Raw genomic sequence first — 26625 nt, 5'->3', positions numbered from 1 at the left:
TTATTACAATTTTATTTTACATTTATTGACCTTGGGGGAGGGGCACATGCCACAGCAAGGCACATGCTTGCTGGAGTGGGTTCTCTCCTTCCGCCGTGGTTTCCAGGGTATTGAACGTAGGTCGGCAGGTTTGTGCAGCTTTATGTGCCCGCCCCCTTGACCCCCAGCCATCTCTATGGCCCCTGTCCTTTGAGCATCAAGTCTTAGGTCAGAGGCATGCGTGGCAGTGATAAATCTAAATGTTCACCTGGAAGGACCCGCCTTGAAAGCAGTGGACTACTTTGGGCAGAACATGTTTACCCAGTCTTCTAGGCTGGGCATGAAGGATATTTTCCATCCTTCACTGCTAAGCTATGGTGTGGTAAGCCGTATTCTTTCTTGGGGAGACACCAGATCCCCATTGTAGTGTTCAGAGGACACAGGTGTGACCCTCTGCCCACTGGGCTACCCCACCACAGGGAACCGTCTGGATGAGGGCTCAGATGTGGAATCAGAACCCGACCTCCCCCTGAAGCGCAAGCAGCGCCGCAGTCGGACCACGTTCACAGCCGAGCAGCTGGAGGAGCTGGAGAAGGCCTTCGAGAGGACCCACTACCCGGACATCTACACCCGGGAGGAGCTGGCACAGAGGACCAAGCTCACGGAGGCACGCGTCCAGGTGAGGAGAAGTGGGGGTGCTCACTGGAGTCAGGCTGGGGTGGAGGGTGTCATGTGGGCAGGTCCTGAGTCGAGTGCTCACTCCAGGTGTGATCCTGGGACCATGCACACGCTAACGCATGCCGTCCCTGAAGGGGCAGCACATATTGGTTGATTGACTTACAGATTGACAGAGAGAGAGGTACAGAGCCCGAAGGGAAGAGAGATACAGGGAGAGATTAGAAGAAAGAAAGGTGAGGGCATGGGAGAGAGAAACAGAGGTGGGGAGGGGAAGGCACAAACTCTCCAAACCTCCCTCGAGGAGGAAAATTTCCCAGCAGGGTTATCCTCAGTCAGGGAATGAGTTTCCCATTGCTTCAAGTATGCAAGGTGTGATCTGGGTAGATTCAAACCATCTACACTGGACAGGGTCACCCAAGACCCTATACACCTGAAGCACACAGTCCTGATTCAGTGGCTCTAGTGACAGGAGAAAGAGCCCAAACTAAAGTTTAGGTCTTCATCAGGGACAGCAGTGGGGGAGGGTGGCTCATCCCATCTGCCCCAGGCTGAGCCCTGGGAGTCTCTCCTCCAGCAGGGCACAGATTAGATTCATCTCTGCACCTGGCTGGACAAGGGCTAAGGCTATGGAGGAGATGGGACAGGGCAGAACGATTCAATGAATGGCTTGCATGACAACATTGTCCTGGGCTGTCACCTTTATGGACAGAGGAGGTGGGTCTGTAGAAGGCTGCACCATACTGTGCCATCCTGAGAAGTGCCCCCAACCCCGCCCCTGGCATCCCCATGGCCACAAGCCACAATGTTGAAAGTGATGGAGCCGCAGGCTCATGTGTCAGGTTGGGATGGTCACTGGCCCCAGCCCTAGTCACAGGTACAGAGGCTAGGATTCAGAGATGTGACCCATGGGACACAGCTAGACTGTAGCAGCGTGGCCTGCCTGGCACGGAAGCCTTACATCCTTCCTGTGCCCAAGAAGAGGAGGAATCTGACTCAGAAGCTGGAACTAGAACACAATAAGAAAAGTCTCAGAAAAAACTGGCCTTAAACGCTCCAAGAGCGGGTGTACCCCCTTTACTCTCCCACCCTTAAGGGGAAGAGGGCGGGCACGGCAGCCAGCTAGCTCATCTCATCCCCTCCCCTGATGACACTGGAGCTGCAGACTGCCTCCACCCCCCCCCCCCCAACTCTCTCCTTGATCCTCGCAGCTGTTGTCCCAGGTGTACTCCTCTGGGCTTCCTCACTGCCTGGTCTGGCAGCCTCGTGGCTTCCCACCACCCCGAGCCTGGCAGCTCCTTAGAAAATGTCCTGGTTGTCAGGATACTGCTTTCATTGGCTCAGGGGACTGGGGAAACAGGTGTTATGCAAGGTCCAAACAGGGAGGGGCCTGGGAATGCAGGAGGCCTTGGCAAACCACAGGAAGGCTACCAGCCTCCTGTTCCCTGGGCTTCTCTCTAGCCACGCCTGTGAGCTCCCTAGGAAGAACAGAGCAGAGGGATAAAAGCAAAAATTTAAGAACGGACAGAGGCTGACCCAAAAGCCAAAGTCTTAGTCCTATGAAAGGAGTCTGGAAGCATCCAGAAGCTCAGAGGCCCTGGAGGCGGGGCAAGAGCTGGCAGGGCATCCATTCAAGTTCAATAGAGAGGTCTGTGGAGGAGGCTCCAGGTAGAGAGTCTGCATCCTTGCCACTGGCCAGCTGAGTCTCCCATGGCAGCTTAGCTTCCTCTTTCAAAACACAGTTTGTCCCAGGATCTCAATGGTCACCAAGACTCCTTTGGGTTCTGAGGTCCTACTAGCATAGTAGATGCCCAGGGAGGGAATGAGACCACAGTGTATGGAAGTGTTTAGACAAAAACACAGTGTCCCCATGGATTAGCGTCCCTGGCGAGGGGTTTCCACCGTGGGGAGCGGGGCAGAGACTCAAGGTCCTGGGTGCTGTCGTGACTCCCCAACTCTGTATGTCTTGCGACTTAGCCTCTGCTTTGAAGAGTCTGTGCCTTGAGGGTCTCCCAGCCCTGAGATATCTCAGCTCACTGTGTGGGCAAGTGGAGTGCTTGCAGATTGGCATGGAGTTGGAATCTGTCCCTAAATATCAGCCCTGTCCCAGCATCCTTTCTGCAAATGGAGACCATGACGCCAGGGTCTGCTTGCTTCTAGGGTTGCATAATTAATTGTAAAGCAAAAGGATGTTAGAGACCAATGGTGAGCATGTAGCTCAGTAGATAGAGTGCTTGTCTAGCATGCACAAGGCCCTTGGTGTCATCCCCAGCGCCACATAAAGTGGGTGCTACATACCTGTAATCTCAGTACTTGACTATGGAGGAAGGACGATCAGAAGTTTGACATCAGCCGGGCGTGGTGGCACATGCCTTTAATCCCAGCACTTGGGAGGCAGAGGCAGGTGGATTTCTGAGTTCGAGGCCAGCCTGGTCTACAGAGTGAGTTCCAGGATAGCCAGGGCTACACAGAGAAACCCTGTCTTGGAAAACCAAAACCAAAACCAAAAAAAAAAAAAAGAAGAAGAAGAGGAAGAGGAGGAGGAGGAGGAGGAGGAGGAGGAGGAGGAGGAGGAGGAGAAGGAGAAGGAGAAGGAGAAGGAGAAGGAGAAGAAGAAGAAAGAAGTTGTTTAACATCATCCTTGGCCACATATCAAGTTATCAAGTTTGAAGCCAGCCTAGACTAAATGAGACCTTGTCTTAAAAAACAAACTAAGGTGGTAATGGCTCACACCTTTAATCCCAGCACTCAGGAGGCAGAGGCAGGAGGAGTTCTATGAGTTTAAGGCCAGCCTGGCCTATACAGGGAGTTCCAGGACAGTCACATAGAGAACCCTGAACCACCTTTGTTCTGTCCTTCATTCATTTCTCATTCATTTACTCAATGAGTATTTATTGAGCACCTCTGGAGTTCTCACCCTGAAGGGCATGAGGAACACAGGCCTCTGTCCTAGATGTCCCAAACCTGAGGGGAGGCAGAGAGCTACACAGCCAGGAGCAGATAAATAGAATGATGGGCCTCCTTTGAAGAGGCAGGAGGCTCACCTACCCATCTTCGATGCATGGGGGTGATGCCAGAGGATTTTCCAGCCAGAAGTGAGAAGGGTTCTCTTGCAGCAGTGTGTATATGTATATGTGTGTGCTCACACATGCACGTGTGCATACGCACATATGTGTGCATATGTGTATTGCCTACCTGTGCAGGTCCTGGTCTAGCAGGGCTTGGGCTATGTGAACAGGGTAGGGTCTCAGCCCCAAGTTGGCACAGCTGAGTACCAAGGCCCTCCTTACTCAGGATGTTCTGTATGTGCGGTCTCCTCTTGGAGGGCTTCCTGGAGGAGGTGGAGGCTTAGAACAAGGACTGGAGATGCTGGGGTGGAGCACTTGCCATGGGAGGAGCACGGGGCTCCAGGCCTCTCCTCAACCCTGTCCTGTGCCTGTCACCTGCTTCCTGTAAAACAGGGATCATTCTAAAAGCCCTCCCTGGAGAGTGGTGAGGGGACCCTGCCTCTGAAGGTCCCTGCAGGCCTTCCTGGTGGCTCAGCCTCCTCTCCCCTTCAGGTCTGGTTCAGTAACCGGCGTGCCCGCTGGCGTAAGCAGGCAGGAGCTAACCAGCTGGCCGCCTTCAACCACCTTCTGCCGGGAGGTTTCCCACCCACCGGCATGCCCACGCTGCCACCCTACCAGCTGCCGGACTCTACCTACCCCACCACCACCATCTCCCAAGGTGAGTGTCTGCTATTCAAGTACGTGGAGTCCTGACTTTAGAACTCCTGGTCACTCGGGGCTGAAGAGCCCAGCTCCTCTGTCCTCGCACCCTGGGCTGCAATGGGCCATTGAGACCCCCTCAAGGAAGGCAGATCTTTTGGGCACAGACAGTTTTTCCAGTAGCTTCTAGGATGCCACACAGCCTGAGCAAGAGAAATGCCAAGGGAAGAAGGTGGAAGGGAGGGAGCCCAGGATACCCAAGGCCCTTGGGAAGTAAAGATTTCCTTCCCTGGGTGTCTGAACCTCCCATCTTGATCCCACCCTAGCATACACAAAAAACCTCTTAACATCTGCTGCACAGGGCTGCCTCCTGAAGGGCCCAGAGGTTGGCATGCTGGGGAGGCTAAGTATCCAGAGATCCCTGCCCGTGATTCTTAATAAGAAATAAGCCAGTGCAGAGGACAGCGGGGACCCAGCCTCAGAAGGCTGCGCAGAGAGAGGGACCCTAACAGAGCAGAATAGCAACGTAGTAGCTGGGCAGAGAAACAACTCGAGTTTAGTCATTTCAAGCATGGTTCATTCATTGATCTTGGCTCTGGCCCAACCCACTGAGCCTCAGTCTCCCGACTCCTCTCCATCCCCCCCCCCCAAAGCTAGGACTCAACTCAGCATGACAGGTACCCACAAAATGCTAATAGGGCGAGTCTGGGTGGATGATAGATGCCATCAGGCACACCTTACAATCCAGTTAGTGCTTATTGAGCATCTACTGTATGCCGAATACCAAGTACCAAGACTGTGCAGGTTGCCTAGAGGTCACCTAGATGCCAAGTAGGTGTGAGTCAAGCCCTGGCCACTCTGATGTTGGGGTGCCTGAGAACCAGCTGGTCTCAGCTCAAGTCACTTGAGAAGCTGGTCCCTTCCCTTCAGAGGGCACGACTGGGTGGAGTTTCAAGGCGGCTTTTGCTACTTGCTAAGGACCTCTCTGGGTCTCTCCTCAGATGGAGGCAGCACAGTACACAGGCCCCAGCCCCTTCCGCCATCAACCATGCATCAGGGTGGGCTGGCTGCGGCCGCTGCAGCAGCGGACACCAGCTCTGCCTACGGAGCCCGCCACAGCTTCTCCAGCTACTCTGACAGCTTCATGAACCCTGGGGCTCCCTCCAACCACATGAACCCTGTCAGCAATGGCCTGTCTCCTCAGGTAGGTGGCCTCTCTACTCCACTTGGGGGATCTCATTGCCAGATTCCTGCTGGCCCAAACAGAAGGGTTTAGGTAACCCGGACTGGCTCTCTTCCACGGGGTGGGGAGAAGGTCACTAAGAACTCAGAGGTCTCTGGAAACCCCTGGCTGCTCGGGACCCTGAGAGAGTTTGAGCGGGAAGCAAAGGTCTCTTTTTCCTTCCCTTGCCTTGTGTCTGTGATTATGGCTCTGGGTTGATCTGCCGCTTTCTGGAGATGGGAGACAGTTGGTCACTCTCTCCAGATCTGCAGGGACTGATTGCAGGATCTGCTCTTGGCTCCACCCGCCGTTCTGAGCTCAATCCCAGGCACATTCCTACAGTGATCAGGAGGTGGCTGGCATGCGTGTTTGAATCTAGAACCAAGAGTCCATCCTAGCTCCAGTCAGCGCTCCATGCCTCCCTTTTTATCAGGCCATGACCAACCACTGGGAGGACAGGATCCCTCCTATTGGTAGAAAGAATGGATGCAGAGGTTTTGGGCCAAGATCTTTGCTTAGGTTGGACCTTAGGGCCTCAGGTTTGCTAGTGTGCAATTGGTGGCTGGTTCAATCACACATAGCCTGATGGAGTCATGGCTTTGGAGAAAGATGGAAAGATAACACAAAGCTCGGGGTGGTACTTGGTGATTTGTTGAGCAGAGCTGATGTTTGGAGTCTGGGTGATGTGATGGGTTTGTTTCTATAGCTACAACAGTCTCCCAAGTGCCCCTGGGAAAAGGCTTTTATTCTGCATCCCACCTGCCACTCCCTCTTCCTCTCATCTGCAGGAGACAGTCTTGGCATGGGAAACAAACTGATGTGAACAGCTGTGTTGTGCGGGAGAAGGTGCAGACTTTGGGAGAGGCCGAGAGCCTCCTCCTGCTGCTCCAGGGCCAGTGCACATCTGGGAGCCTCAGCTTTTCCCATTTACAGTGTCTGTCCTTTATACCCTACCCACGAGAACTTGCTGTGATCTGTGTGTGTATAGTCTGGCGCAGAATAGAGTCGAGCAGACATTAGTTTTCTTGTCCTCCTATTGCTCAGGCAATATATTAATAGTTAATATGACAAAGTTATTGTGATAAAAACTCGTTAGCTGAAGAGCAAAGGCGGGCACAGGGGAGAAGGTGAGCCTTGGTTGGTGGCCCTTGCCTTGTAAGCACAGAGCAGAGCACAGATCCTTAGCACCAATGGAAAGAGCCAGGGGCGGTGGGGCACATACAGAGTCCCAGCACTGGGGAGGCAGAGACAGAAGAAGCTTGCTGGCCAGCCAGCCTAATGGACATGGTGAGGTCCAGGCTCAGTGAGAGCGGCGGTGTCTCAGGGAATAAGGGAGAAAGTGACTAAGGAAGACAGTCAACAGCAATCTCTGTCCTCTACACACATGTGTGCACATTCATGAGCAAACACACACATGTGCATGCATGCACACACACATGCATTTGCACACGTATGAACAGACACACACACTTGCACACACTCACACGCTCACACACAACACATCCATGAGCACACACGCATGAATACACATACACATGCATACTTGAACACACACGTAAACATATATATGTATGCACAGACACATAGACACAGACATAAACAGATGCACACATGCACACACACACACACACACACACACACACACACACACACACACACACCACAGCTCCTGGTGGGATTATACAGACCTCAGAGGCCCTCAGGTCGAGAATGAAGCCATCAACTCATTAGGACCTGTCAGCTTTGGGCTGGCTCTCTCAAGACATCCTAACTCTCTTGCTAGTACCTAGCATCAGGTTAGCCTCTCAGCCTCCCTGAGGTTGGAGGTCATGATTTCTGTTGCATTGTTGTCACTGGTAGCTGGCTAGCCTGGGCTAACTTTCCAGAGCTGTCACAGGAGAACAAAGAAGAGGTTTCTTCTCTCCAAGTGGGGCTCAGAGATGGGGTTAAAGGTGAGGAGGGAAGGCCAGAAGGGGGAAACCAACCTATTGATGGGGGAGCTATCCCCAGGGAGCTGGAGTATAGGCAGGAAGTTATGTCTTCTGCCTCTCCCTGGAAGTCCCTAGATTGGATCCAGAGCTTCTGTCCAGGCGAGACCTGGGGTGGCTTCCACCATGAGCAGAAGTCCATCTGTCCTGGGTCTCTAGGCTCAGAGGGCATGATGGATGGGCTCTCTCCAAGCCCTGCCTTCAGGTTCCCACCAAAGGTATAAAGGCAGGTGACAGCGGCATAGGGGACATGAAGGGGAACAGCTGCAGGGATGAAGCTGCCCTCGGGGAAGAGGCAAGGGCAGGCAGGCCAGCAAATGCAGGGTTTTGTGTGTGTGTGTGTGTGTGTGTGTGTGTGTGTGTGTGTGTGTGTGTGTCCACTGAGGGTGGCAAGGCAAACCTCTGAACATGAGAGTCAAAGTTTCAATATTTCAAAGCCCCCTTTCAACTCAGAGTTTACTCTCATCCTCCTGGCTCTGGGGTTTTGGGAGGGATCTGTGGGGGGAGGGGGAACAATTCTCAGTTGACCTCCCCTGTCCTCTGTCCCCAATAAGAAACTCCCCCAAAGTTCCTCTAAGCCCTCTGTGGGTGTGTCACCTCTGCACCTCTGAGGTAGGTTCATACACTGCTACCCAGGATCAGAGGTCTGGTCCCTCCCTGTCACTTGGATAGTGTCAGCTTTGCAGGTTGTGTGTTTTTGTTGCTCCAAAAGCCAAAGGGATTTCTGTGTGCAGCGGAAGCTAGGAGATTTAGGGATGGGGCCGGCCTGTGTACCTTGCTGGTAGTCCGTGGTTGCCTGTGAGAAAGAAGATTTCTTCCCACACTTTGACTACCATCCCTTGTCTCTACCCAATCTTGGAAATGGTTGCCTCTGTGCATCAGGGACTCCCTGGAGAGACCTGACAGGGCTTCATAAGAAAACCTTTTGTTCCTTAAAGTTCTATGAGGTTCCCATTCGGGAGGTGGCACCTCAGAGAACCAATGTACCTAGCACAGGCTGTACACCAGGTACTGTCCCTGCACTTGGGACAAATCAGTAAAAAACAAATGGGGAAACCCTGCCCTGGGGAGACACCTGAAGCCACCAGGTCCATAGTGAATTGATCACAAGAGGACTAAGCTCTCTGCAGTCCTGAGACGGACACTGTTTCGGTTGCTATTTGTATTTTAACCCATGTATGAGTCAGGATTCAAACCCTATACCTCAGGAACCCCAGATCCTGACCTCTCAGCTGTATGGAAGGAAAGGTTCCTCTGAGCCAGGTTGTGAGTTAAGAACAAAACAACAACAACAACAACAACAAAAACATAACAAGACAGAGCTCCAAGCACCTTAGGTGGGAGGCTCTAAGCAGAGCAGAATCAGTCAGCAAACCTTCCTTGAGGCTTGGAACCTTCAAGATCCCCACCCATGGACCCCCACCTTAGAGCACCTGACAGTAAGTCCTCCTACTCTTGCGCCGAGACCTTCTGATGGGGTTCTGGGAAAGGGAAGCCGGTCCAGGGACCTCATTTCTGATGGCTGTCTAGTTAAGGCTTTGCTTCAGGCTGAGGGCCAGCTACTTGGAAAATGACTGAAAATAGTTCCTGAGAAACTGGGTGTGGCAGTGGACACCTGCGATCTCACCCAGAACTCGGGAGGTAAGAGCAAGAGGATCAGAAATTCAAGGGCATCCTTAGCTACATAATGAGGTGAAGGCCAGCTTGGTTTACAAGAGACACTGGGTCAGGGTGGGGGAGGAAGGCAAGTAGGCAAGTAGCCTTTGCAAGGGTGAGTCCCCTGAGTCCTTGGCAGTGCATATGGGTAAGGTGAGTAGTGACTTCCAGTCCTTTCCAGGAACAGCATGAAAGACCCACAGGGCAAGGAAGATACAAGTCTGATGGAAGTGTCCCAGTCTGAAGACAAAGCAGGACTCCTGGCCTCAGGAGAAGCATGGCAGAGACACATTTCTTGTCTCAGGTGCCCTGATGTAATGGCCAGAGCATTGCCCTCCCTTGTTGAGGTCCCAGTGGCACGTAGTGACAGACATCAAGAGACTGTGCTAAGCTGCCAAACTCAAGCCAGAAACCAAGCATAGAGTCAGGAGCAGTATTCTGCCATTGAAGTGACCTCAGGCTGCTGGCAGGGGGCCTGTACTGGGGCCTCTTTGGGACAAACTTGTGAGACCTGTGGGGAGAAGTAATCCCTGGTGTTCCCTTCCCACCCAGCACTGTTAGACTTGGGAGTGGAAACAGGTCTGGAGAGGGTTAGATGTAGCCAAGATCCCATGTTAGATCTTGAATCAAGGGTGCTTGCTGCTGTGTTATGGAAGGGGATGTGGTCAGAGCTCAGCCTCTCTCTTCACCCCCTCAGTCACCATCGTCTTTGTCTCCCTCCATATTTACAGCCTCTAAGTGAGCCATTACGTATGTTCCTGTGATCCTTTGTGGTTTTCCCTTCCTTGGCTCTCTCTTGGCTCTCTCTTTCTTTCCTTCCGGTGCCTTGGCTCTCTCTTGGCTCTCTCTTTCTTTCCTTCCTGTGCCTACAATAATTATTCGGCAGCCTGATGGGCTGAAGCTGGGGTAGGGAGTGTGACTCAGAGGCAAAGTGTTGCTGGCCCTCCACTAGGCCTGGATTTGACCCCTAGCAGTATAGATGTAAATTATATTTTTATATATATATATATATATATATATATATATATATATATATATATATATACACACACACATACACACACATATACATATACATATACATATACATATACATATACATATACATATACATATACATATACATATACATATACATATACATATACATATACATATACATATACATACACATATACATACATGTGTGTGTAATTTATAATATAATTATATATACATGTGTGTGTATGTGTGTGTATATATGTGTGTATATATATATGTGTGTGTGTGTGTATATATATATATATATATATATATATATATATATATATATATATATATATATATTAATTACAGTGGTCATCAACACAAAGTTAATGCTGAATGCAGACCAGGCTTAGAAGTGGCAAACTGTGGTACCTGCTTCCATCCTTAGAATCATGGCAGTTGTCTTATGGCCTCCATCCCACAGATGGGATGACTACTTTATCCAGGGCCATCCATCCATTCAACCAACCATCCATTCATTCATTTCTCCATCTTCCCATCCATCCACCCATTCATCCATCCATCTATCTGTCCACCCATCCATCATCCATCCACCAACCCATCCATCCATCCATCCATCCATCCATCCATCTACCAACTAACTCATCTATCTATCTATCTATCTATCTATCTATCTATCTATCTATCTATCTATCTATCTACCTATCCACCTATCCATCATCCCCCAGTTCCATTTCTCCATTCACCATCCTATCCATCCATCTGCTCACCTACCCACCAAGTCCATTCATCCGCTTGTTCATCTGTCTATCAATGAATCCACTCTTCCATCAGTCCATTCACACATACGTCTACCTGCCTATCCACCCACATATTTATCCTCTCATTCACCCTCCTACCCACCCACCTGCCCACTCATCCCCCATCCATCCACCCAACCAATCTACACATCCACCCATCCTAAAGTCCGTCCATATAGCTATCTGTCCACCTATCCACTCATCTACCCTCTCATTCTCCACTTGCCATCCTAGCCCATCCACACACCTATAATCCTCTCATCTATTCACCCAATCACCTATCCACTCATGCATGTCCTTCCATCCATTCATACAGCCATATATTCACTCCTCTACCCATCCATCTGTCCACCCATCCATCCACCCATCCAATGTGCTGTGCCAGTCTATGACAGGTTCTGGAAAGTATCAGAGCCGGGATTGGAACGGTCTGCCTGCAGAGTCCATCTTGCTGTTGTGTCTGCCCACAAGGTTGGTATGAATGCCCATATAGGACAGGTTGGTGCGTTGGTCAAGGAAATTGAAGTCCAAGGCCACAGGGGCAGCTAAGGGCAGGATCCAGGTTCGGAGTCTGTATCCACAAACAGCAGTATCTGCTTCCTTCTGAGATGGGGCTTCAGATCTGCATGATAATTGGCGAATGCCACCTCCCAAGCGTTTCTCAATGGCAGGTTCTCAGTTCTGCCCTCCTAGCCCAAGGCCTCCAGAGGGGACAAACCAGCAAGGTCAGAGACTTGGCACCTGAGTCCATGTGAACACCTGACCTGTTTGAGGTCATTCAAGCCCCACAAAACCTCTCCTCTTGGGAAGGCATTCTCAGAGAGGCTAAGATGCTCACAGAAGGCCACGGAGCCATTGAGTGGCAGAACTAGAGTTCTAAGCAACATCTACTTGACCTCTGGAACTCACCACTGCTGACCCTCAACAGGACAAGAGGAAGGCACACTGGGACTCCTGGGACTGCGTTTCACCTGCACAGGAGACTCCTCGCCTCTGTCTCCTCTTACTTCCTCCCTGTCCCCGCCCCTTTATTGGTGACATTGCGTTTCTAATAAGCATTTAAAATGAGTCTTGCTGGACCAGGGACGAGGAAGGAGGAGGGAGGGAGAGACATGTAGGCAGGAAGACGGGGCGGTGTGGGGGGGATCATGGGGTGTTAAATAGCCCAGAATTTTTAAAAACCTGATGCAAATCATTGGTAGGAGAGAAAATTACGCGCAATTATGCCCTGATACTGGAAGGTTTTGCCTAGCCCAGGCAACAAGATCTCATTAACAAGCAGAAAATAAGATTGAAATGGTGTGTAAAAGAGCTGAAAAATGAATTTGAATGCTGCGTTTGTCCACAATTACCCCCTCCTTCACACATATTTTATTGCAATTTTTTTATTATTCTTAATCCCTCCATTCCTCAAAGCAGATTGGGGACATCCTGGCATTACCGGGGCACTGGGAGGAGGTGTGAAGGATCTTCTGCGCCCCTGAAACGAGACCCTTTCTTGCCAACATCTTCCAAGGTTGGGATTTGGAAGGATTGGAATTCATTTCTCGGGCTTAGCGGGTTGTAGGGACACGGGGCTTTAACCCCAGCCAGAGTCTCCTCTGCACCCCCGCCCGCCTAGCCTTGCTTTTGCCTCCCTTCCCAGGTGACTCTCCTGCCATGGGCTTCCTTCCCTCTGCCTCCGTGGGGTTTCTAGGGGTCTCCGTGCTCTTCTTTCCTTGGGAAGCCTCTCTCTCAGGCCCCCATAAGTGGGAGGTGGGCTGCATCAGAAGAAACAACAAGGTGGATCAGAACATCAAGTTCTGATTCTGCTGCTTATCCTGAGGTCGTGTGACTCCCAGGGCAGCTTACTTAGCCTCTCTGGGTTTCATTTCTCTTACCTGAAAGGAGGGCTATCATCTCTGCTTCTCAGAGGCACTGTGAGGACTAATGGGAGATTTGAGCAAAGTACCTGGCACACAGTAGGTGCTTGGTAGATGGTCACTCTCTGCACCCTTTCACCTACCTAGGCTTCACCTCTCCTTCACTCCTTCCGCCATCCTTCCCTGCTCTCCCTTCCATTTTGGTTGGCTGGGAAAATGCTGTGCCAGTTTCTTCTTTAGAGCAATGTAGTGCGTTCAGCTGACTCAACCTGGAGAGAGCTGCTGTGCATGAAACTCTCCTATCTGTGGAAAGCCCTGGAAGCTGCCTACTGTCCTCCTAGAAGGTGAGCTGCAAGGGAAAGGGTGGGGACGACTCAGGACTCTGCCTCTGTTCCTAGGAGCAGGGTAAAGCCAGTGGAGTCATCCCCACCCTCCTTCCCTGCCTTGTTTCTCACCATGACTGGGGTCAAGGGTCAGTTTTCAAACAGGACCAGGAGTCTGTGGCTGGCTTTTCTTGGACCCGTAGCTCAGTACCTTTTTTTTTTTTTTTTAAAGCATCAACTGGTTTTCCCCATACCCAGTAATTGCCCATCTTGTAGAGATGCAGGCCACATCTGCCAGCCCCCAGTTAAAGCCAGATGGGGCAGCAGCTGGGGGACATGTCACCATTGCTCTGTTCTCCAGGGGTCCCTCCCACTCCAGCAGGAAACCGCCCCCCTCCCCTGACATTCTTGGCAGGGCCAGCTCTGGCAAAAAACTAGCCACTCTGGAGGTCTGATCCACGGTCTTGGTGGCCAGCTTTAGTCCTGGCCTGGGTAGGCAGAGCCTCCCTCCCTTCCTCCCTCCCTCACCAGAGGAGCGGACCCTGCCAGTGTGCCTTGTGTGCTCTCCAGCCATTCTGCCTTTGTCGGAGGTCACCCACCTCCGTGGAAAAGCTGAGTTATTTCCCACTGGCTGCTGCTCCCGACACTGCCACCTGCTTTCGTCCATCAGAGGCCAAGGCTCTGGTCCCTGGGGAGAGCGGCAGTGGTGAAAACAGAGCCCTGTTTATGTCTCTGCTTTCGCCCTTTATCCTGGGTAAAGAAAGGGAACAAGGAGGGGGGAGGGTCAAGGGTGGGAACTGCCTTCCTAACACAGAAAAGGAAGCCCGCAGGCAGCTAGCTAAGGATGAGGAGGTGGCAGGGACTATACCTGCTAGGGTCAGGACAAATGGCTTGTGGCTTGGCTTGCAGGGTGACACTGGGGACAGTTTAATGATTGAAGGCACAATGGTACAATCTGCTGGCCCTTTCTCAGGATGGGATCTGGAGAGCTGCAGTTGAGTTCACTATAGAAAATAACTACGTCTATTTAAGTGTTTCCACCTAACCCTGGAAAAGTGTGGTCAGTGCTGCCCTCTGTTCCTGATGGGGCCAAGGCCAGCAAGAGGAGCCTATATAAGGCGCCATATCCCCAGAGGCTGAGGGAACTCCTTATAACTCAGGATCGTGTTCACTGGGTGACATGTCCTTTTCAGCATCTGGAACATAGTAGGTCTCTAGCAATTGTTGGTCAACCCCAGGTCTGAGGCTTGACAGAGCACAGTAACAAGGGTTCCCTGGGGGGTGGGGGGCATGGAAGCAGCTGCTCATCTGGTCTGTCCTTGAATCCATCATGATGTCTGTCAAGTTCGTGGGACACAGCACAAGGGGAGACTGGGGAAAGAGGGATTTGAGGTCACTGCAGATCACCTGTGCTCTAGCAAGTTGTATTTTTCGGGAGGACACTACCTCTTCCTCTCCCTGCCATTGGAGAATTGATCATGGACAATTCTGGAAGATTTCTGACTCAGCAGGAAGAGCAGCAGAGATTCAGGAGGCAAACAGGTTGCAACATAGCAAAGATTATATGACAGCCCATAACAGAGATGTGGTGTGGGCTCATTGCGTGCTCTGGGCTTTCAATTCCAGCCCCTGTCTCTGCTCGTATGACCTCAAACAATGTCCATGAGCTTCCTGGGCCTCCCTCTCCTCATCCCCACCATTCATCTGCAGCCTTAGAATTTAGTGAGGGGCTGGGAGTGTAGTTCAGTAGGTAGAGTGCTGCGTAGCACACAGGAACCTGGGTTCCATCCACAGCAACACATAAACAGGGCTTGGTCGTGCACACCCGCAATCCCATTACTCAAGAGGTAGAGGCAGGAGAATCGGAGGTTCAAAACCAGCCTAGGCTACATATCAAATTCAAGGCCAGCCTAGGATACATGAGACCCTGTCCAAAGAAAGACAAAAAGAAAGAAACTAGGCATTTGACAGGAACAAGCCCTTGCTGCACCTTGTACAAGGCAGGAACATAACTGGGGTTCTTTCTGCTTCTCTCACCCTGAGCAGATCCTACTATGAAGAGGTCTTGCTGGGCCCCGACCACTGCAGCGGGGTTGGAAAAACTAAAGGCTCACTCTCTCAGCTCTTAGCCTCACTGTATGGTCTAATGAGATGGGCTCCAGTTTCCTGCTTCCTGCCATGAAGGAGTTGGGCCAATGGCTACCAAGGCTCCTTCCTGTTTAGAGTGTGTGACTACACTCCCAGGACCCTGGCTCAGGCTGTGGGGTTCCGTAGTTCTGAGTAGCATTGGTGAAGGACAAGTCACACCCTGAGACAGTCCGAGGCAGATAGGGGGAGAGAAAATGAGGGAGGCTAGCAGTTAATATCACAGTCAGGCTGGGAGCCTTGAGGCCTGTTAGTGGGCTTCCTTGAGGAAGCGGGGAATGCTGAAAGGCCACAAGAACGCCAGGGGGATAAGGTGGGGATCACATTGAAGGTCTCCAAAGGGCTACTCTCTTCCTGCTTCCTGCCCCCTGTACCTAGCGCCCCTTTGTCTAAGACCCCCTGCCCCACCGTCCCAGCATCCCCGAAACCCAGCCCAGTGTACTCTCTTAGACATCTCCTCCTGGGAAGTGTACCTTTGGCCCCTCCTACCGGGTTAGCTGGTGAGCTTCCAGCTTCCCGAGGCTGTTATCAGTTCTTATCAGCATATGGAAAGTGCCTGCCTTTACTAGGCAAGTGCTTTTAAATAGTAATAACTATGATTACATTTTTTTGGAGTGCTCACCTCAGGCCAAATGTGTGCTGAGCCCAGTACGGACACTTTATTCCATCTTGAAAGCATCCCCTTAGAGGAGGCCCTGGAATTGTTTCTGCATCGTAAGTGGAAGCAGGTAGAGATGAGGAGCAGTTCAACCAATTGGTACAGCTGGTTAAAAACCTAACATGTGGTAGAGCCTAGATCCGAATCCAGCCTGCCTGGCCCCAGACACGCCTGCTGCCCTTCCCCAGGGCATGTCATAAAGATGGCTGGTGTCCTGTTCTCCAGGGAGGTTTGTTTTTGTTTTTGTTTTTGTTTTAGTTTATTTGCATATTTGTTGCATGCATGGGTTTGTGTGCACCACAGCGAGTGTACGTGTGTGGAGGTCAGAGGATAATTTGAAGGGAGTCAGTTTTCTGAGTCCAAGGGATCAAACTCCGCAGGCTTGGTGCGGGCTCCTTCCAGCAGCTGTCTCTCTGGCCCTCTGGAAGGATCTTGCAAAGCCCCCAGTGGGACTTTTTGACCTCCGTTGGTCACAAACCCCTTCAGAGACAGAACAATAGAAGTTAAAGGCAGAAAGAACGCAGCCTCTGGCTAGAGAGCAGAGAGCAGGTGAGAGCCAAGGCTGGGAGTGGTGCTCACACCTGCGCCATCCCAGGCAGCCTTTCTCCTGCCTCAGTTTCTCCTCACATGTAAGGAATTATGGGTTTGTGGATACGGGCCCAGGTTACACGTGCACAGCTTGTGTGGCTGCCTGCAGAAAGGAACTGTGTCTTCTTAAGAGACCACAATGGGCCCCAGGTCACAAGGAGACAGTGTAGGTCTGAGCTAAACCTAACGCTTCCCAGAATCCCTAGCGCAGCACCCCTCTGCACCTCTCATCTTCTCTTCACACTTTCTCTTTGCTTTAGGCTCCTCACTAACCAAGGGTCAGCTCACCCCCCACCCCTCCTCTGCCCACTTCAGGTTCTCTCCCCCAGCTGGGACACTGCCCTTAGCAAGTTTTTTTTTTCAGTTGGGACTGGTGTTTGACCACCCACAGAGTTCTGTTAAAGAAAAGGCTAGAAGCATGGGGCGGGCGACTCTTGGTACAAGGCTTCTGGAAATAGCCAGGTGTGGGCTGGTTCCCTAGGGTGTGGTTGGAGACTCCTGGAAAGGCAGGCCTGACTGTGACCTCATTCCTGTGTAAATTGCCTGTGGGTCACTCACCCCAGGGATCCTCTACTTCTGCACGTTCCAGGGAGGATGGCTGGCCTTTCCCCTTTCTCTTCTCATACCTCCCTCTCCCATGTCCCAGCCCAGAATCTTCTCAGGCACACAGCGGACAGGAAGTTCATCTTTATTTCTGTTCGTCTCCCTTTCACCCCCCATTGTTCCCTTGTCTCCAGCCCTACTGTTCCTCGGTCCATTGGCCCCACTCCTGGACCTTGTCTTAGACCCCACCTCACTCTCCTGCATACCTGCACACAGGTACAGGCCCCTCTCCTCCAGGATGGTCCCCATCCCTCGGTTCAGACCCTCTCCCTTCCTCCTTCCGACCCCCACAGCCATTGTCTTCCCGAATGTCTTCCGTGCTCCTCCACACTCTTCCATCTCTGTGTTCACAGAAGGCCTCCTCTCCTCATCCTCACTCCCTCCTCCACCCCTGTCAGCATTCTTCATCCCTCCAGTCACCGCATCCAACATCGGGTTGAGCTGGGCTGGGTACAGGGTCCTCAGGCCTTATGTGGGGGTGGGGACCAGGGGGACAGTGATGGGGGCGGGGCGGGCAGCTGAGGCCCCTCCCGCTCTGCTGCTGCTGCTGCTTCGCTGCTGCGCCTTTGATCCATGGCCTGAGGCCGCCTGACAGTGGAAAATGCGGGGAGACAAAACCACTCAGTCAAAGTGATTCCCAACAACTGTCTCCCCGAGATAAGGACTCGCCGGGCTCCTCAGCCTGCTTAATTCCCACTGCCCGGCCTGGGATCCCGTGCAGCAGCAGCAAGCTGACTGACTTCCAGCAGAAGCAGCTCTGAAAACTAACCTGGTCCTGGGACCCAGGATGGGAGGCAAAGCTAGGGTGTGGGGTTGGTGTGGGGGTGGGAAACCAGGACAAGGGCTTGTGCATCCAGTGATCTGACAGGATAGGCCCTCTTCTCTTTGCAATTTTGGGAAATCCACCTTGTTCCATTTTCACCAAAATGCTTGCCTCCCTTCCAGGAACATTCTCTTCTGCCAGCAAAGGCCGCTCCCCTTTGGTCTCTCAGCCTCTCCACCCTCCACTCTCTCCAGCCTCTCTTGTTTCCAGGCTTACAGTATTAGCTCTGTGCTCTGACTTTCTAGATAGTTCTTGTTCCCTCTATAGAGCAAGGTCCAGGCTGTCTGGTGGCCAGTATCCCCATTACAAAGCTTAACGCATTACAGGGACCTGATACATGCTCACTGTTAGGGACAGAGCGAACCAGCCTTGCTTGGCCCGTCTTAAGAAATTACAAATAGGCAGCCCTGAAGCAGAAGCCTCCAGAGAGGGTGGTTTCCAGTTACCCCCACCAAGGAGCACACCTTCTTAGCATGTACTATCTCTAGGAGGCTGGGCTGGGCTCTCTATCCTTGGCAATCAATGGGGTCTAGTATGGAGACCAGGAGATGGACTTCTGTATGGTAAGGTTTAGAGGAGGTCCACTGATAGGAACTTTCAAGAACCCCCTCCCTCTCCCCACGATGAACCGCTTCCCACCATGGTGTTTGGCAAAGAGAGATGTTTGCATTCGTGTGGTGGCAAAAGCAGAGGTCACAAGAACTGGACTCATCTCAGGAGTCCTGACAGCCAGGGCTGGAAGAGAAAGTCCTGAGAGCCAGTGAGCACCCACTCATGGGTGCTGGGGTGGAGTAACCACAGCCGGTCCTTCACAGGCAGAGCAGATAAGACCAGTGCCAGGGTTTTCCAGAGCTGGGCATCAAAAGGCTCTGTTAAAACTCAACTTCCAGATCGATCCACACCAACCCTGACAGGTCTTCAGTGGGCCTGGGGAACTGATTATGAAAGATGGCATTTGTCATCCGGGGCAGCCCTTAGGCAGCCTGGCACTCCTGAACACTGAATTAATAAGTACTCTCCTGGCTGGGCGTGGTGGTACACGCCTTTAGTCCCAGCACTTGGGAGGCAGAGGCAGGCAGATTTCTGAGTTCGAGGCCAGCCTGGTCTACAAAGTGAGTTCCAGGACAGCCAGGGTTACTCAGAGAAACCCTGTCTCGAAAAAACAAACAAAACAAACAAACAAAAAAAGTACTCTCCTGTGCAATCAGCCAGAGACCCTGTCAAAGGCCTCTTTCAGTATGCGTGGGTCCCCGGTGTACCCCCATAACACCAGCATCTCGACCCCCTTTTCTTTATAACGTGACTCTGAAACAAAGTATGCTGGTACATGCCGATAGTCCCATTACTTGGGAGGCAGAGGCACGGACATTGTCATGAGTCTGAGGGAAGCCTGGAGCAAAGCATGAGGGTCAGAGACCCCCCCGCCCAGCACCTACCTAAAATACCTAAAAACCTGGATGAAGTTGTGTACACTTGTAATCCAGTACTGCAGAAACAGGCTCAGAAAGAGCCCTTGGGCTCTCTGGACATCTGGTCTACCCAGAACAGCAAGCCCAGGTTCGCTTGAGGGGGCTGGAAAGATGGCCCAGTGGTTAAGAGCACCGGTTTTTTTCTCCTAGAGGTCACGTTCGATTCTCAGCAACTTCGTGGCAGATCATAACAGTCTCTAACTCCAGGATCTGATGCTCTCTTTTTTCTGTGGGCACGGAATGCATCCGTGGCACACAGACACACCCATACATGCATGCATGCACACCCAGACATGCACACACCACTCCCTTTAAAAAGGAAAAACAGAAATGACTGTCAAGAGTATCTGCCTGGAATGGCACAAATAATTTGTCCCCAGACATCTCAGAGCTGGGAGGTACCCCAGAATAGCTTCTAAAAGACACCCCGGAATACCCTGTCTTACTTGGCACCTGGAGAGGCCAACAAACCTTGGCTGCCAGAGAGACTTGGCTTATTAGGCTACTCTGAGATCAGGCCATGTCTGGACAGTGCCTGGTAAGTCACATATCCAAAGCAGAGACAGAGGTAGTCTTATGGGTGAGGTAACAATGACCAAAGAGACAGGAGACCCATCCTGCCATCTCTCTGTCCCTCCACCCTGCTGTGGCTCAGACCCCAGCTCTCCAGGTCCAGAGGACTACTTGAGCTAAGTTGGCCCGAGGCCAAATGAGCAAGACCCTCTCATCAGACCAGGGCTTTCTGACCAGAGGCGTCAGAGGATTAAGGTCCCATGAGGGCCCTGGCAAGTGTCTTATCATAAAGGCGACATGTCCAGGCTGAAATGGAGCCTCAGCGCCTAGGGGCAGAAGTTCCTGATCCCCACCCAAGGGGACTCCTTACTCTCTCAGCCTCAGACATTCCCTCCCTGCCTGAAACTCTTCCCTGAGCGCCCTGGGGCTCACCCGACTCCCAGACAACTTCATTCTTTTAAAAGGTCTCTGGGGGTGAGGTAGCTGCTGCCTTGGGGTTCTGCCATGCTTTGAGCCACTGAGAAGCAGGTCTGATACCGTTGCTGTATATAGTGTCTGAAGTAATGGTTCTGTTTGGTTTTCACTGTGTTGGGCATAGAACTCTGTGCCTTATACACTCTGTACAAGTGTGCAACCACTGGACTACATCCTGAACCTTGTTTTGTTTTGTTTTTTTGAGACAGGCTTTTACCCCATAGTATAGGCTGGCCTGGATCTCGCTATGTAGTTCAGGATGGCCTCAAAATATATATAGCTAGGTTTACAGGAATGCGACTCTATGCTCAGCTTGGCAAAGCACTTCCGTCCCCAATATCTGTCTATATGATGGTAGCTGAACACTGAATGTCAGTCTGCACATTTTGCTGACTCTCATGAAGTCCAAGGCAAACATGTTTGGGAAATGTCAGAATCCAAAACCTAGCTCTACTGTGGGGCAGATGTCATCCCCCTCCCTCCCACCCACCCCACCCTCCACCCCCCGTCCATGGGCTATCTCAGTAGGAGGGACAGGCTTGTCAGTTGTCAGTCACCATCACTGTGGCTCTCTTTAGAGGATCTCCAGTGATACTGTGCCCTGAAGGTGTACCAGCTAGGTGCCCTCTTGTGCTTTCCTATCCCAGAAATCCCAACTTAATGCAATCCACCCTGGGCAGCAGAGGGTGAAGAAAGGAGGGCACATGAGAGGGGGTCCCCAGACCAAGGACCAAGAGGAAATGGCAAGGGAGTGAGACAGCCCAAGGGCTATTCAACCATGAGGTCCATACGAGCTCTCTTGACCATCACTTGGACGAGGCTGGACCAGGAGGTGTAGTGGGGATGGGGGGGGTGAGGAGTAGACAGAGGGAACAAAGAGGAGAAGGTACATATGTATGGACAGACGGACCAGAGAGCCAAAAGTACATGTGTATGGACAGACAGACCAGAGAACAGCACAATGAGATACTGAAGGGAGAAGGAAGAAGGGTCTGAAGTGACATGCACAGTCATGGAGAGAGAAACAGAGACAGAGAGAGATGGAGGGGTGTGGGAGAAAGAGAGAGGACTGAAGGGGCAATGGAGACTAGGAGCCAAGGCAAGAGGTTCAGTGACAGCGGCAGAGGCTGGGAGAGAAGCAGAGAACACAGGAATCTTTGCGTATAGTGGCAAAGGCTGCTGGAGGAAGGGTCAGAGCTCTCCCTCAGGAGCCTGGGCGGGAGGGCCCAGAGCTCAGGCAGGTGCAGGAGGGGCTGGAGAACCCCAGGAGGAGGAGACCCAGCATTGCTCCGTAGTAATGGGGCTGGGAGGGGGGAGACACAAATGGGAATTCCAGCCCACCAGCACCCCGCTGTGTGGCCTTAGGCTGCCCTGTCCGCCAGAGCAGCAACACAGGCTCATCTGTACCCCAACCCGCCAGAGCTAGCAGTGTCCCAGGCTCCCTGCAAGCACCGACCCCCCCTTCTACCCACCCATCCCCCGGCCATGGCAGGGACTTTTTCAGGGTTACCAGGCCTAAACCACAGATGGCCTAGCCTTCCAGCATGGCTGTGGCGGTCCCCAAGCCCCCCAGATCCAGGGGTGAGATGTCCTGCCCTTTTGCCAAGTGTTTTCCTTTAGTTCCAGATGCCACCCTGGCAGGTGCTTCCTGTGATTAATGTCACCACCCCCTAGCCCTAGGACCAGCTCTTCTTCCCCAAGCCACAGCTGGCTGTGGGTGGGCAGACTCCTGCCTGCCTTTTAGAATCCTCTCCTGGTCTCTCCCTTCCCTGGAACCCCCAATGGACATAGGGTATAGACTGGCTTGGACTCTGTCAGTTCACACAGAGAACCTCGAGTCACACGGAATCTCTTCACAGAACGGCAGTAGAGAGGACTCTGGATAGCTGGCAGTAGAGCCAAGATTAGGGGGTCTTGGTTATCTTAGGAGGTGGCTGTCAGATTTGGGGACCACAGCTAGAGTAAAACCTGATCATGTCAATCAGAGAACATCCTTTGAATGAGAAACAATGCTTACCAGCTGAGTGATCTTAAGCAGCTGGCTAGACCTCTCTGGGCCTCCAAAGTCCTAGGTACTCTGAGGATTATGGGTGTGCCTGGTCTGGACCTGCAGTCAGAAGACAATAATTTCAATTATGTACAGATGAATTTGGAAGTGCAGCTGACTCCATGGTCATAGAGAGGGGTGTGTGGATTGGAGTTGGGGGTATTAGTTTAGTATTCTAGTTTCTCCCCCACATCCCCCCTTTCTCTCCCCTTCCTGCATAACCATATTAACTAAGGCATTAGCATCCCTCCCCAGCCAGTGAGCCCCTATCTCTAGCTGCATCTCTCCAGCCCGAGGATGGCAACAGACAAAATCTCAGCTCAGTACCCAGCCTCTTGTTTGTTTGCTATGGAGCCCTCCATGCCGTGGGCACGTTTTTTTTTGCTAATTTTGTAGCTGCCTTTATCAAACGGGGATTCACGGGCGCCTTAGCCTTGATAAGTGGATTAGTCTCTGCGCTAAACAAGGAGGTGTGGGGCGTGGGGGGGAGCTGTGCCACAAAGATGTTTGTTTCCGGAAGAATGGAGCCTGCGTTCTCTGCCCTGTGAGGGGCATCGGAGACGCTGGAAGGGCCATCTGCGTGCCTTGTCTCAGGGCTTGGAGCTGCAGCTTAGAACTTGCTACAGAGTAACCAGGGAGCCAAGAGGAGGGGCCGGGACTTGCAGGGGGTGTGTGTGGGGGTGAGAGGTGGGGGGAGACTTTGGATTCTTTCCAGGCTTATGATCCACCTGGGCTCAGCATGCTGAACATGGGAGCACCTGCTTGGGCGGCAAGACTCCTGTGGTCGTCCCTCTCTTCCCTTACCCTCCAGCCTCCACTTACCGAAGCCCTTCCAAGAGCTCCATTGTGACTTGGCTAGGGATGCAGACTCAGCTTTGCAGACTTCTCTAGTGCAACAGTGACAAATTTGCAGGCCCTGGCACTCTGGAAGCAAGAGGTTTGTGTCTGCTCAGAGATTCTAGAATGTTCCTTGGGGGCTTCCTTGGTTGGTGATCTCTGAGGAATGGCTATTTGGGGTCACGGGGTATCATCCAGTCACCCCAGGTTATAGCTGGAGACCAGGGGCATTACCTTTAAAAATGTATGCGAGCTCATCTTTGCTGTCAGAGACACTAGCATCAGGGCAAGTTGACCCGTGGTCTCTAGGAAGTTCCACCATGGTTAGCTTAGCCTGGGACTCTTCCCGGCTTGCGATGGCCTACCAGATGTTGAAACAGAGAGAGGAAGTGAATTTCTGGGTGACTAAGGCAAGTCACAAATATCAGTAGAGTCAGGGAAGACTCTGAAGCAGGCATAGTCTTTAGAGGTCAAGGCAGGAGGCAGCCAGAAAGGTTTGCTGGGTAGGGGTCGGAAAGAGTCCCTGCAGAAGTCTAGAGATGAAATAAGATATATTGGATATATATTGGACCAGTACTTGGTCCAAATAAACAGTGAAGGCTTGTTGAGAAAGTAGGGTGTGGGGACCCCCCCCCCAGTGGTTCCTTTGCCCTGGCCCTTGTGTAAGTGGTTGGGGTGTTTAGATCTCTACTCTGTGTTGGCTGAGGGGCGAGAACAGCAGAGGTGCTTTGAGAGAGAAGGGACGGGTGGAGCAGACTGCCTCAGGCCCTCAGCTGGTCCTTAGCCGCTCAGTCTCCCAAGCTGCCTCCAGCTGAGTGTGATTTTGCTATTTATTTACATGTAATTATTGCTATGAGGTGCAGATATTAACGCTGTCAAGAGCAATTTGCTCTGACATTTTTCACTCCCTCAGTGCCCCCGCCACTCTTGATGGGGCCCAGGGCTCTCCCAGCTTAGCCACCGAGCACCCGCTCGGTGGCCCGGCCCAGAACCACCCAGCCGGCAAGGAGCTGCGTCAAAGAGTTCACTGGGCTCTTCTGCAAACCCATTAAGCTTTGAAATTGAATTTGGTCTGGGAGAGGGTGGGTGCTCCCCACCCTGCCACCGGTTCCACCAGCCAAGCTGGCCCTGCCTTACACAGACAAAACTGGGGGGGGGGCACAAAAGGGCCTGAGCTTGTGAGTGCAGGGGGCAGGGCTAAGGGCTTGAGGCTAGCAGAAGGCACCAGAGAGGATGGTAAAGACCTCAAGGCTCATTGTCAGAGAGGCCTCGGCCTCACAGATGCCTCAGGCTCGGCCCCACGGATTCAGCCTAAGATGGATGGGTCTGCTCACTCTCTCCTCACCATCTGGTCAGCCAGCAATGGTTGGGGCTGGGGTGACAGGAAAGCAGTAAGGTATAGGGAAGGGGCTGACCTGTGTTTCTCCCTGAGGACCCATCTAAAAACCCATAGGGTGGTGAACACCTGTAAGCCAAGTGTCAGGAGGTCGAGGCAGGAGGCCAGCTTAGCTCCAGGCCAGTGAGAGACTCTGACTCAAAACACATGGTAGATGGCCAGGCACATCTCCAATATCAGTGTGCATGGGCACACGCAGAGAGAAGGAAAGGGAAAGCCAGGTGGCCCTGGGGACAGGTGGCTCTACCCATGTCATAAGGACAGATTGCCTTGTAGCCAGTGAGGCCTCTGAGTCACTGTGGAGTCAGAACAGGAGCTGTGCTGACCCACAGTGAGTCCCTCTGATAGAACTTAGGAAAGGAATTGTCTTTTAGTTTACACCTTCTGGGTTCGAATCTCAGCTCCCCCAGTGACTGAGTCCATTGATCTACTACTTGGCTTCCTGGGGCCTCTGTTTCCTTGTCTTTGGAATGAAAACTTTGTAATTGTTTCTTTAAAAAAAAAAAAAGGATTGACGTGTGTGTGTGTGTGTGTGTGTGTGTGTGTGTGTGTGTACATGCAGGTGTGTAGGTGTGTACAGCAACCCTTGGAAGCCAGAAGAGGGCACCAGATCCCCTGGAGTTATGGGGTGTCTGAGCCTCCTGATGGAGGTACTGGAGACTGGATTAGATTCCCCACTCTGAGAGCAGCAAGTGCTTTTAATCGCTGAGCTATGGCTCCAACCAACAGCCGTTTTCTCATTAGGCTCACACTTGGCTGGGTCAAGGCTATGGGATGGGTGCTGATGTGTCCTTAATCTGACCAGGAGCTGTCCACAGAAGGCTGCAGTCAGCATCCTAGCAGCCTGCCCATTTGGAGACATCTGATGGGTGGAAGGGACAGGCCCATTTCAGAAAAATTGAAGGGTGCATCTCTGAGCTGGCGTCTTTCCAGTTGATGGGCAAGAGTGACTTCCTGCACATAGTAGGTGGGAAGGAGTGGCTTCCTGCACACAGGAGGTGTATAGCAATGGGAGCCTGTCAAGTTTCTGGGGCCAAATGGAAGAAGAAACCGGGACCCATGGGTCCTTTTACCCTGCTGTGGGGAATTGCCTTCTGGGCGAGCAGCAGGCCTAAGACATCATGGCTGCAGGTCCCTAACGCTCTGTGATGCATGCCAGCTTGTCTGCCCAGATACTAATGAGGCCTCACTGCCACCACTCAGTCCCCGCCACCACCAATCTTCATTCTTCTCTCTGACAATTATGAAGGGTACCCACACACACACACACACACACACACACACACACACACATACACACCAGGGGGAACTGAGGCCCACTCTCGCTTCCCTCCCCCTCCCCACCCCCTCCTTCCCCTCAGCTTGGCCAATTAGGCCCCTGACACCTGGAGCCGCTGACAAACTGTTTCTGTCACTTGCTCTCTGTCTTTCATTAGGGCAGCGGAGGAGGGGGAGCAGGAGAGGGAGGGGAGAGAGATGGGATCTTTCATGCTTAGTAAGGCCGGCTACATTAATTACAAAACGGCCATTTGCCGCGTGAAACTCTGCTAATTAAATTTATGCAATCATTATCTTTAAATAGTCATATCTTTCCCAGCGATCGGCTGGTCCCTTCCTTCCCCAACCCCTCTGCCACTGCTCCAAGCCGTCACTCTAATCCCCTGGCTGTGTTTATCCCCGCTATCAGAGACGCTGCTCAGTTTCATCCCCTTCCCTCTCTCCACCCCCACCCTACATGGACACCTCCAACCTTGGCCAGCCTAAGGATCTATCCAGGGAGGGGTGGCTTTAAAAAATGCCGCCATGATTCCAGATCCATCCAGATGTTTCTAGACATCTGGAGGGTAGTGCTTTGTCAACCAAGTACAGGATG

General features: G+C 52.2%; 1 protein-coding gene across 4 annotated transcripts in view; it reads left to right on the top strand.

Annotated features, from left to right (window-relative positions):
* Positions 1-26625, top strand: part of Pax7 (paired box 7) — a 96472-nt gene that overhangs the window by 48390 nt on the left and 21457 nt on the right. For all 4 annotated transcript variants that reach the window (XM_006538630.2, XM_006538629.2, XM_006538631.2 and 1 more), the window contains exons 5-7: positions 459-658; positions 4215-4380; positions 5363-5565. In XM_006538630.2, the coding sequence (XP_006538693.1) occupies positions 459-658; positions 4215-4380; positions 5363-5565 (569 nt within the window). The remainder of the gene's footprint in view (positions 1-458; positions 659-4214; positions 4381-5362; positions 5566-26625) is intronic.

Source organism: Mus musculus, chromosome 4 (genome assembly GCF_000001635.26).
Source record: "Mus musculus strain C57BL/6J chromosome 4, GRCm38.p6 C57BL/6J".
Taxonomy (NCBI): domain Eukaryota; kingdom Metazoa; phylum Chordata; class Mammalia; order Rodentia; family Muridae; genus Mus; species Mus musculus.
The sequence above is the reverse complement of the archived record's forward strand: the minus strand, read 5'-3'. Positions and strand labels throughout refer to the sequence as shown.